Source organism: Camellia sinensis, chromosome 7 (genome assembly GCF_055761805.1).
Source record: "Camellia sinensis isolate YWXY chromosome 7, ASM5576180v1, whole genome shotgun sequence".
Classification (NCBI taxonomy): Eukaryota; Viridiplantae; Streptophyta; class Magnoliopsida; order Ericales; family Theaceae; genus Camellia; species Camellia sinensis.
Genome location: NC_138967.1, coordinates 128,745,099 through 128,757,785, shown reverse-complemented (window position 1 = coordinate 128,757,785; position 12,687 = coordinate 128,745,099). Strand labels below are relative to the sequence as shown.

The 12,687-nt window shown below is 31.7% G+C and overlaps 1 protein-coding gene across 15 annotated transcripts; it reads left to right on the top strand.

Moving 5' to 3' along the window:
- The first annotated feature begins 5,406 nt into the window (after nt 1-5,406).
- On the top strand, nt 5,407-12,409 carry LOC114263232 (uncharacterized). Of its 15 annotated transcripts, XM_082879369.1 has the most exons (9): nt 5,413-6,901; nt 7,204-7,304; nt 7,636-7,700; nt 7,844-7,964; nt 8,424-8,483; nt 9,176-9,218; nt 9,391-9,557; nt 11,954-12,033; nt 12,228-12,409. In XM_082879369.1, coding segments are annotated over exons 4-9 (447 nt in total). In that variant the 5' UTR covers nt 5,413-6,901; nt 7,204-7,304; nt 7,636-7,700; nt 7,844-7,962; the 3' UTR covers nt 12,323-12,409. The 15 variants fall into 15 exon arrangements, 8 of the variants coding, with proteins under 8 accessions (XP_082735493.1, XP_082735495.1, XP_082735491.1 ...); XM_082879367.1 differs by lacking the exons at nt 7,636-7,700; nt 7,844-7,964 and having other exon boundaries at nt 5,407-6,341; nt 6,398-6,901; XM_082879366.1 differs by lacking the exons at nt 7,636-7,700; nt 7,844-7,964 and having other exon boundaries at nt 5,414-6,770; nt 6,851-6,901.
- The last annotated feature ends 278 nt before the right edge of the window (nt 12,410-12,687 follow it).

Genomic DNA, 12,687 nt, shown 5'->3' with positions numbered 1-12,687 from the left:
GCCTAAAAACTAGGCAACAAGGAATTGAAACCAAGGCCTAACCAACCTGTAACAACCTTGCCCAAAACATCCTAAAACTCAATCAAGTGGAATTAAAGGACGACAACAAGATAGATACCACTACCAACTTCACGGAACCGAATCCGGAATACAACAGAACAGTAAAGGGACAACCGGGATCGCTATAACACCCCATAGTTTGAAATTACACATTTTTCCAAAGCTTACTAAGGGGTTTTTACACTCTTTTTGAAATGTTTGAAAAGCTCATATTTCAAGCCATTTCATATCAAGTTTGCCCCAAATTTGAATACCCACACCCCACCCCAAAAGTATTTTCATATCAGAAGATTTTATGCTCAATGGATATCAATGTGGATATACACAATGTTATATAGAGAGAGAGAGAGAGCATGTTTAATGGGAAACAATGTGAACTTGTATAGTGTAAGTACTTTTTTTTTTTTTTTTAATGTGTGCAAGGCATTTGTACCATTAGATTCACTCAATTGAATTCCACAAAATAATAAGTTGTGTATCTTACCTTTTCAGTACAAAAGAAAAAACAATGAAACGTAATGAAAATAAGGGCATAATCGTAAACCTAATTTTCAAAAAATATATTAAATCCACCTTTCCAAAATCAATAGGACTAATTGGTCTACAAGAAAATCCTTAGAACTAAATGGATCACCATTTCTCAAGATGGGATTTATGGGTAAATTTCCTACATAATACTAGCTAATTAGTTTTCCCTAGTTGAATTCAATTATGAGTGCTTGGCCCATAAATCTAAATTTGAATTTTGTTTGTCCAAAAGTCATAAGGACATGCTTAGGCAAAATGACCAAACTACCCATATATATATATATATATATACTTATCGTACACCTCTATTTAAAATAAAATTCATATACAAAATCAAGAGCTAGGGTTTTACCAAACTGAGATGAAAGATTTAGAAAATATCAGAAATCGGTGAGCTGAAAATGGTGAGAAGGCACTGAAATGACGAATCTGCAAGGAAAAAAGAGATTGAGTAGCAAAATGTGATCAATTAAATGAAAACAAGGCAATTGAAGAGTTGATAGAGGAGAGGCAAATCATACCAGAGAGAGAAAGTCGATTAGATGTGAAATCACAATATTGCCGCCGTGATCGGTGACTTTGGAAACGAACGACTTGTAAAATCCGAACATCATACCAAAATGTAGTCAAAAATGGATTTAAGCGTTGCAACGACGGTGGAAGAAGATGTGACAGAGGTATTGGAGAGACAATAGAAGAAGGAGTCAAAGGACTGATCTGTGTATATGTATATATATATACATCCATCTCTTTCTCTCTCTCTCTCTCTCTCTCTCACATCTCCCTATATATATCTGTTTGTATCGTTCAATGATGGTGATGATCTGTTTAGAAATGAAAGATAAAAGTAAATTGGTGAAATTTGTGTAATGGTGTTGGGGACTCAAAGGCTATTTCAAAGGACTCAAGTCTCATGTTTTCATCTAATTTCAAGCAATCAAATAGAGAATTAACGAAGAAAAGTAGAGATTTCATGAATTTAGATCTGTATCAACAACCTCAATAACAAAATAAGAGCTTTGGCTTAATGCAGTACCGCTTGGCGCTGAACTCGTTCTTCACGAGCCCTCATCATTATCGTTGAATCTGTTCAAAAATGCTCAAATTTGTTCAATTTTTGTAACAAATAAGTTGATATAGGTTCAAAAATAATTGAATAGATAAAAAATAATTTCAACAGATAGGGAAAATAAACTTGCGAATCCAACAGATGGATTATAATTTGGACAGATAAGAAAAAAATTAAGATAAAAATTTGAACAGATAAAAAAAAATTAATAGATACGAAAAAAATAATCTTGGTGAATAATTTTGACATATAGATTTTTTCGATATATAGGTTAATAATTTTGACAGTAAGTTTAAAAAAACTAAACAGATAGAAAAATATTTGAATGGATAGGTTAAAAGAATGGGTAAAATTTGAAATAAAATGTCCTCTATTGATGTAATATTTCTCTTAAATTATATTGCAGTGACTTGGGCTTAGACTAGTCAATTAAGGCAAGAGATCAGTTTGGATCGAATTTAGACAAATCTCTGTATGCTTTAGAATGAAATTGAACACCTAGACTTCAACCTAATTGAATTTATCCAAGTTTCAACCTAAAAAACTGTTGGTCCCATTCATGAGATAAGTCATTAGAGTAAGAGTAGCCAAAAAAGAAAGTACTATATGAAACAGTTTATCCCATCATGAGATAAGTCATAGTAGTAAGAGTGGTCAAAAAAGAAAAGTATAAACGGTTAGATCAAGTTCAATTTAGATGACTAAAATCAACAAATCACTATTAAAACCAAGCTAAAAAATAATTACAAAAATATATTGCATGAATTTCAATTTCAGTGATTTACCATTGGAAAAATGTAAATGAGAAGTAATACTACATACTTTATACAGTACATAAATGGTAATGAATTACATATCGCACCATGTATACAAAATTTGAAAATTGTCATATACTAATGAATGAAATATGAAAATACTTGAATTTTTTTTTTTTTAGGAAATCAAAGAAGCAAAACTATGGTACACACTCTTAAAAATGTATACCGTATGTTCTTTCAAAACTATACTACAATGATTGGTAACAAAATCACAATAGTTAATAACTTTTTTCACCATAACAATACGTAATATTTTAATATTCATAACATAATCATAATAGTTCATTATACAACTGTTAGGTTTTTATTCTTAGCAATCTCGTTTGACAAAACTCCTTTCAGTTGTACTTTTATTCGCACTTTTATTTTAGTGAGGCTATAAGTTTTTAGATGCGAATCCAACCCAAATTGTGTCTTGCAAAGATGTTTCAGGAGTTAATGCTTTCATGTTTGCCACTTCGCTGACTATGTCGGGGATCGAGCTACCTGGTTAGCTCGCGAGGGTCCACGGGCAACGCCCCTTGGCGGGTCTAGGGCAGCCCCCAGGCGAGGTCGAAAGGAAGCGCCCCCGAAGCCAAAAGCAAAATTGCAATCAAAGTTGTTTGGTCGCTCGAGTGAAGGAATGTGCGCTCGAGCAAAGAATCCTTGGTTTCAGAAGTTTTCACTGACTGTAAAAATACTGAGAAGTTGCATTTCTAGCTCGAGCGAGACTTTGGTGGCTCGAGCGAAGACACTTGAAAAACACGCGTTTTAGTCTCCTCATTCGAGCGAGAATTCCTTCGCTCGAGCGAGCATCGTGGCCCTATTTTCTATAAATATGTGTTTTAGTCCGTTTTTAGGGTTACGACTTCCAGATCTTCTTCTTGGATATTAGGGTTTATATCTGGAGCTTCTTTGCTAGGTTCTTTGATGTTTGTTTGAGTTTCACTCATGGTTTGGAAAATATAAATCAAAGGATTGTTTGTTTTGTTCAATACAAAAGAGAGTGTTGTTCTTCGGTGGATTCCGTGGAATTCGGGCCTGAAGCTTTGTTGGATTCCGGAATGGCTCATCGTCGTGATTTGACATCGGCGTTGTGGATTCAACGTTGGGCAAGACAATTCTGAGGTGAAGAGGGGGCTGGAAGAGGCACATAGGGGACGATTCGATTCGGGCGTGGATTCGCTAGGTAATTAAGAGTACACTTGTGTAATTCTTTTATGTCTTCTTAATAGATTGTTTTGTGACTTTTGCTCGTGGTTTTTTATCACAATTGAAGGCGCTCCAATTGTGATTTTTTCACATAAAATCGTTGTGTCGATTTGTCTTGATTGTTTGATTGTGATTGTTATTTACTGCTTAAAATTGATACATAATCACAAATCAATATCTAGAAGATTTCTAAATTTTTCAATAACCTTAATAATTTGTAACTAAAACTCTTTTTTTTTTTTTTTGGTACATCCATTCGTAACATAATTATAATAATTTGTATTAACATTACAAAAACTCATAACTATTCTACAAAATAAAGTATATAAGTAAAAATAAAAATAAAAAGTTTGAGAGGGCTAAATGCAATTAAGCAACACATACATCATATAATCACACACATATCCTAGCAAAATAGCAGGGCCAAGACCCCTCCTAACCCCTCTTTCCCTCCGCCCCTAATAATAGATACATAATTACGACAGCGTAATGTATTCTTTTACTTATTAATTAACATGTGGTAAAAGTAGTATTCTATAAGTCACTTTGTATTTGACCCGAGATGTTGGGTGTTCGATCACATCAAATTTTAATCTTATTTTTTTATTACATATTAATTAATAAGTAGATCTGAGAAGCCGGCAATATTAAATTTGTTTTACATCTAGCCTATCCAAAAAAAACAAGTCAACTATCCATATAAATCGGCTACCATCTTAGCCAAATAGTCGTTAAAAGATAAACTATTAATAAATTCTAATAGTTAAATTTTATTCTCAGTAAAGCCTTGTTTGGGAATATCACTTTTTAGTTTAAAAGTCAAAAAGCCATTAAAAAAAAAAACCAAAAAACCAACAAATTATATATATATAAAAAATCAAAGATTCTTTTTTCTCTTTACTCTTCGTACATCTTTTCGTAAAAAATTAAGAAATCATCTCAAACATACTAATTTTTTATCTCATATTTTAGCCAAAAAATCAAAAAATTACTAAAATAGTCTATTTCCAAACGAGACTTAAGTCCAGTTGAAAGTAGTCCTCTTAAAATCGTCACTAAAAATAATTTTTTGTTACAATTTTTTATGTATGTTGCAAAAAACAGACAATTAGTTTGTAATGAATTTTTTAAATTATAACTAAAAGTTAAATTAGTGACTTTTTTGTGATTTTTTTTAAACTGTCGCTAAAACTTATAATTAGTAACACTTTTTTGTAAAAAAATTTCAATTTGATGTTGAAAATTAACAATTAGTGATATTTTTTCAAATATTTTTTAAAAAATACGCTAATTATCAAAAAACATATTAAATAATAAATCCACTTATTAGAACTTATACATAAATTTCTCTTGAAAATATATAAATAGTGAATTCTAAAAATACCCCCAAACACACCCACAAAAATATTGTTTGGTTTGTTTTTGGGAGACTTGTTTTTGAAAAAAATTTGAGAGAGTTGTTTTAGAAATTTTTTTGGCTTGTTTGGTTGTATATTTTGAGAGACAAATTTTTTTTGGAAGTTTGGGATGATTTGATATTTTGGAAGAATTGAGTAGATGTGTGTGAGAGAAAAAGTGATTGAGAAGGAGAGAGGAGAGAGAAAAAATGATTGATTGATGTGTAAGAGAGAGAAAGTGATTTTAGAAATTTTTTTAGAAGCATCTCAAACCAAACAAATTTTTGAGATTTTTTTTCTAAAACTCATTTCCCAAACTCAAACCAAACAAGCCCATAATACCACAGAGAACCTAGCTTTCCATGGCCGCACTGCACCTGCTTGTTTTGAGGCCATCCCCCACATGACCCTTTTTTCACTGCTTAAAAAAGACCCAAAAAAAATGTTAAGTATCACCGTCCGTCAACGAATCCTCCGCCGCGCCTCGAGCCTCCGGGGCAGCTTTCGCTCTTTCTGGTTTGAAAGCATCCTATCAATTCTGGAAGAAAAATAAAAATTTTGGCCCTAGTTTTGTATGAAACTGAATGCAGTTGAAGGAGTAATTGAATCTTCTTTGAATCCTTCTACTGCAATTTTTCTTTTCTTTATCTGCTTTGAATCTCTCACAGGTACTATTAATTTCAGTATCTCTTGAGGAATCGAATCTGGTGCACGGATTCCTTTTACGCACTGTTTGGTTGCTTATAAATTGGGGAAAACAAGAAAAGAAAAGGAAAATTTTGATATACTTGTGTGTTTTCATTTTCCTTTGCCTCATTCTTAATTAGTGACCTTACTCTCTGGATGCAATCCATATAGAATGATAGCTTTTACTTTACCTTCATGCAATAGAGAATTTATTCCTACCTAGGTGTAGTTAAACAAAAATGAAATATTAATATAAAAATCGTCGACGACGACAATAATAATAATAAAATTCTTCTTGCTTCCACAATAAATCTAGTTGCAGTGATATCTTCAAATGAAACTACAAATTTCATAAAATTTAATATACCATTTTATAGATCATTGAAGTTTTAGATTGTGAATGGTCTTTGGCTGGTTCATACAAAACTTGTGAATAGACTATATATATATATGTTGGCCATATATAATTCATTTGACCTTGTGAAGTGTAATAAGCGGTAATAAAGCCAAGGTAGAATCTTGAAGGTTGTTTCAATTAAATATAGAACATAATTTTTGGACTTATAAATAGGTCCTAAATTCACATTTTAGGTTGAAAGTATGACGAAAACTTTCCCTGATGTTCTGCAAAGATTTTTTACATATAGCTTGAATTTCTATTGATATTGCAACTAGGACGAGTGATGTAGAGAGAATGAAATGAAGCAATCCAAGTTCAAGAGGATTTGTGTCTTCTGTGGGACTAGCCACGGCAAGAAGAGCAGCTACCAAGCAATCCACATTTGTGTCTTCTGAAGAAGAATTATTTTTAGTGGTTTCTCTCGTCTTAATAGCTAAATTCAAATAATGGGGAAAATAAATGGTATATTGGCTTGAGGTGATGCTTATCAGTGTTGGCTTCAAAATCTGTGTGAATCAAGAAACCCCTTTCTAGAATATGCAGCGCAATATGCTGTAGGAGCAGCCCTTGCGACATTGGAAAAGGATAAAAAGGATTTGTTACACAACTACTTTTACAAGGTAATGTTTGATGCTTCATCTTTCTTATTAAAATTAAGTAATTGTAAATATCTAATGTCTCAACTGGATTATTCATGCAGGTCTTGACATTACAATTTTGTTGCAATGACTTCTATTCATATCAGAATCAGGTATTATACCTTTCCGATTGTACTTTTAAAATCTTTAACTTATTTGATCTTTAGTGGTGTTTATTTGCTCATATTTTTTGCCTATCATGTTCTTTCTCTTTTACTACAATTGAAACATCTACTATAATGATTATGCTTTATGAGCTACTAGAATGAAAGTGATTTTTTGAATCATCTTATCTATATCATTAATGTATTGTTACAAATTTGCACATTATTATACTTGAGATGTTTCCATAGGCCAATGTTTAGAGCAAACCAAAGTTAACGGATTGAACTGTGTAAGTTTTCCATGCTTCTAGGTGGGGTTTATCATGTGAGATTGGAAAAGGGAAAGTTTTCTGCAGTTTACAGTAGTCAATGATATGTTCGCTTTTCACCATAAGTGCTTTCTTCTGCTCAGGTTTCTCTCTCTTCCTCTCTCTTTCTCTCTCTATATATACAATTATATTTTGTCCTCGTAAAGTATAATTGAATTCTTACCTTGGCCCTTAAAGTTTATGTTTTCCAATTTGGTCTCTAAACTATATGATCATTCCCAATTTGGCTCAATTCCCAACTGCCGTCCAAATTATTGACATAAATTGGCACGTGGCACTCTTTGGCCCCACATGGCATATTAAATAACCATTCATTTTGGTACATGTATGATTGCATTAGTGTTACACTTTGGCATTACAATTCATCAATGATCATTGATCAAAACATAGCATGAAAACATTCAACTTTGTCAGATATCAAGAGCTCTGTGGCAGAGCTTATGATGGGAATGAGCTGAGAACATGAAAAACAAAAGAAGGTTAGGAAGTTATAGAAGACTGTTTTTGATAGTGTCCTTTTGGGGACAATATTGTAACGAGGGCTACTTCATTAGGTGTATTTTTCTACAAACTTTCACTAGAATTTGTCTTATTTATGAGTTTTCCTTATTTGGAATTGCAGGATGCTGTTTTTTTGAATGAATAAAATTGCAGGATGTAGTTAAAGGAAAAGCGTTAGAGGAAGTCATTAGTGGTGTGCTGAATGGCAAATGGGACCATGAGAGGACTACACAGAAGAGAATGTATTGTTTTTTCCATAGAGTCTGCTACATATTGAATCCCTTAGTAGTTGGCATTGTTTTTTCCTTAAGAGCACTACTAGAAAATTGACTTTTTGCGTCTTTTTTTTTTTTTTTTTTTGCAATTGTCTGTTTGGCCATGGCAAAAAATATATTTGCAACAGCATTATGGGAAGCAAGTCAGGGGTGGTAAAAGGTCCAGTTTATGAGTGGGCTTTATATTTGCCCAATTTATATTTGCCCCCATTTATTTCTCCTATTTTCTTTTATTTATATTTGCCCTGGCCAAGCATGGTTAAACTCTCTCTCTCTCTCTCTCTCTCTCCCCGAGGTTCTGTTCTTGTTACTCACATTGCATATATATACAAATATAGATATATAATCTAAAAACCAAACATGCAAGAATCAACTGTTGTATAGAACATCTTGTCGAATCGATTCTAATAGGCTGATTTGCTATAGGATTTTTCAGCTCCAATGGGGCAGATTTTGGATAGACTACAGACATTTGGTGAATTTGAGGTATTGGATTGTTATTGAGAAGAATTTGTTATATTCACCATTGCAAATTGAATTGGAGTGAAAACAAGTTAAAATGATAGAAAAATGCTCTGTGGAGATCGATTTAGTAACAATGCATTCGAATGACATGTTTGTTGCTCACTATGTTGTTTATGGTGATTTGTATAATATTGTTGCAATTCAAACATTTTGGGGACAAGGTTATTGTTGAGGAACAAACAGAGAGGTACATTTTAATGCAGTTTGATGAAACATATATGTGCAATTGTACTGTATAGTCTGTTTTTAGTGGTGTATAATGTTGCTTAGTTAGAGATATTGCTCTTTGATTGTTTTTGAATTGGCATTTTTCGTTTCATTTTTCTTTGGAGATTTTAGTTAATATTGTTTTGTAAGGGATATGAATGAGATATTTCGTGGAAGTTCATTTCTTGAATTAAGAAGTGCATGATTTTATCCTCTGCGGAAAATAGCTCGCTTAAGGTCTTTCTCATCGGAAATAGAAATAACACGTTTTTTAATTTTTAATGCATTTTAATTTTTGACATGTGTATGTATACTCTCTCTCTCTCTCTCTCACGCACACACCCACACCCACACATATTTTTGAAGTATTATGTTGATCAATAATACAATACTTGCTTCTTGAAACTAACATTTGATGATTAAACTTTTATTTGTAAATTTTTTAGGATTGCAGAAGTCAATGTTACATGCCTTAAACGCAAGCAACAAGTATGGTAGGACAAGATTATTTGTTGTTTATCTTTGACATATTTTGTAGAACTCTGTTTGATGTTTATCAGTTTGGATTTTTATTTTTTATTTTTTAAATTTAGATGACCAACTTGGTGGTCAAATGTGTAATATTCTGTGGAGAAATGACCCTTCGCCACTTATTTGGCAGGAACCATTTCTGGGGATTTTTTTCCTTATGCACCCATTGCAACACTTTTTTTTTTTTTGGCTAGACAAGTTTACTAACGGAGACTTCCTATGTACAGGTATTATACTAATTATGGTCTTCTATTTAACTGTGGATACAAAAAGTTGTAGTAGCCTTAACTTGAAAAGGTTAATAGTTTAGTGTTTGCTTCATTTTACCACTTGAATTGTTTCTCTCTCTCTCTCTCTCTCTCTCTCTCTCTCTCTCTCTCTCTCTCTCCATACATGAGAATATAAAAACATCTTTATCTATCTATCTGTTTGTTCGTCTCATGAGCCTGTATTTGTTTATTTGTTTTGGATTCTGGTTGCAAGATGTGAGGATACATTCATTATTGATTTGAGGCACTATTTTCTTGGTTTATGATTTCTTTTGCTCCTCTGTTTGAGGAGCAAAAGATATGACTGTAAAAGTGCTTCAAAATGTGTTCAACCTAGATTTTTTTTCCTTTTGAGTAGATCGCAATTGAACTTTAATTGAACCATAATGAGCTGAGCTCAAATAGTTTGGTGTTATTATTATTATTATGCATTTAATCTTATTGAGCCAAGTAGCATCTTGTTCAAGCTTGACTTGAAAAATTAACGAGCTGAACATGAGTTGAGCTCAAGTAGTTTAGTTTCTTTTACAATGAGAGAGAGAGAGAGAGAGAGGGTGGGTGGGAATTTGGTCGATGGTGGTAGAATGGTGAAAGATTAACTAAATCACCGATGTTTGACTGGATTGTACCAGTGAGATTGTTAAGGATGAGGCTGAGTTCTAACAAAGTAGTGCAGTTGTATATGCCAGGTATGCTTCCATTCAAGAGAGTATTCCCAAAGTCTATATACTGCAAATTCCTAAGGTTTCCTAGTTCTAGTGGAATTAGACTGGAAGGAGAATTATCACAAACAGTGGGCTCTAAAGGATTAACATATGTTTGTTAATTGAATGATAGAATACATTCCCAAAACTTGAATTCTTTTATTTTGAAAGTAGTTCTAGAATTTGAGTTGGTACTGATGATTAATTCTTCTGTTAGGAGCGAAACTCTTGCAGAATTTATATGCTAAGAATTTTCAGTGGAAACACTAATAATTGTTTTCACTTAGACAGATATGAATCAGTTCACAAAAAATATTTTATAAGAAAAATGATATATTTTTAGTGCATATTCATTTTTGGACTTGTATGACAATTGGTTATATTAGTTATGAGTTATAGTAAGGACCATATTTATATAAATGGATAATGGTCTTAATCTAGGCACTAGGAAACGAAGTTGGGGATGATGAAGGCTTTTGTAGAAGTGAATTTCAGAGCTATATCCTGCAATAGTTGGGCCCTTTTGGTGACAAGCATTTTACGACTTATAAGATTAGTAATATTTATGTATTTCTTCTCTGAAGTTACTGCATACTGATTTGTGATATTATGTTGATTTCTTCCCTAAAGTTACTGCATACTAATTTGTAATATTTATGTTGATTTATTTTCTAAAGTTTCTACATATCAATTTGTGATATGTATGTTGTTTACTTCTCCCAAGTTGCTGCATACCATATTTTGATCTTGCCGCACATTCTAGTAGTTCACTTTCTGTTAGAAAAAAAAATTGTTTTTTTTTTTGTTTTTGTTTTTAATGGACCTACCCATTGGAAATTGAACTTTCATGTGTTTACATCTGTTTTCTTTTGTTCTGAATTTGGCAGGGTGGTAAATGCATAAATATTTTGTTATTTTGGATTATCTAAATAAATATATTTTTTGACTTTTTATGAAAAAATGTGTAGAAAAATATAGAGGTGATGTGACTCAAATAAATATATTTATCTAAATAAGTGCACTTATATTCATCGTGCCAAACCAATGGAGAGATATGGAGTAATATGCTGCTTTTGTTTTGGGCTTGTTGCTTTTTACTTTTCTGCTTTGCTAACATAATTTATGCCATAGTTATAAATAAATGTAACAAAAGTCTTTTGCTTCATACACAAAACAAAAATCCTATGTACATATCTGTTACATATAATCCAAAATTCTATAGTTATAGCTAGTAGTGTATTGGCTTCATCTACACTTTGGCTTTTCAGTTTGCCTTTTGGAAATTTGGATACTTCGACCTTGTTTGGTTTGGTTTTGAGAAACAAATTTTAAATTTTTCAAAATTTTTTTTGGTTTAGTGATTTTCGAAAAAAAATTTCAAAATCATTTTTTATCTTTTACACATCAATCAATTACTTTTTCTCTTTTTTCTCTCCTTCTCAATCACTTTTTTTCTTAGACACATCTACTCAATTATTACAAAATATCAAATTATCCTAAACTTCCATACTCAAATTATTTTCAAAATATACAATCAAACAAATCAAAAAAAATTCTAAATTCTTTCTTAAAAAATATTCTTGAAAATTTATCTTCCAAAATCAAACCAAACAAGGTCTTTTTTCTTGTTTTTTCTATTGTAATCTCAAATGAAATCAAATTTGTGGATCCTGACGTTTTTTTAATGTTATGACTGATATGCTCTGTTATTGTGTTTTAGGATGATGAGTGACTATGCTGTGGAGCCAATAAATGATGGAATTAGTGAATTCAATGTGGAATTCCATGGTTCAAAAGAAAGTAATGTTTCTAGTCTTTCCATACTGTAGTCTTATTTAAATATGACCCTTAACAATTGTTCCCACGGATACTCTCTCATTGTTTTTTACGACTTCAAAATTTGAATGGTTATTAGGTTTTGAGTTAGATAACAATGGCCTTTGGCTGTATTTCGACTCAACAAACCTTAATGACAATATAATTTATTTTTGCAGCTGTTGCTGAGAGAATAGTTGATATGATTGCGCAAGTAATATTGGAAGCTAAACTGAGATTGTTTTTTTATTTTTTATTTTTTTTGAGGACTTGAATTTGTTAGTACTTTGTATAAATATATTTAAGGATGGTTGATAGATATTTGTTTTGCATGTATAGAAGTTTATATTTTGTATGCAAATTTTTTTTTTTCCGAAGAAAAAGAATTTTATTAAGGGAAGAGATGAAAAATAATGCATGAATGTTAGAATTTTTACAAACAACTCTTTACATTTATTGTATATTATGTATGTGAACATAGGTTGATAAAACATTGTAGGCACTTATTTTTATTATTATTATTTTTTTTTTTTTTATTTTTTTTTTGTACTATGATAACAAGATGGTCACTAAAACATTGTAGTTTTTTTTTTTTTTTTTTTTTGGCGACGGTAAAACATTCATGAGTAAGTTAGGTTA

Coding starts and splice junctions, on each gene's coding strand:
- LOC114263232 (XM_082879367.1), top strand. CDS start 7,267: ATGTTCGCTTTTCACCATAAGTGCTTTCTTCTGCTCAG. Junction 9,219..9,390: donor GCCTTAAACGCAAGCAACAA/GTATGGTAGGAC, acceptor CTTATTTGGCAG/GAACCATTTCTGGGGATTTT. Junction 12,034..12,227: donor ATTCCATGGTTCAAAAGAAA/GTAATGTTTCTA, acceptor TTATTTTTGCAG/CTGTTGCTGAGAGAATAGTT.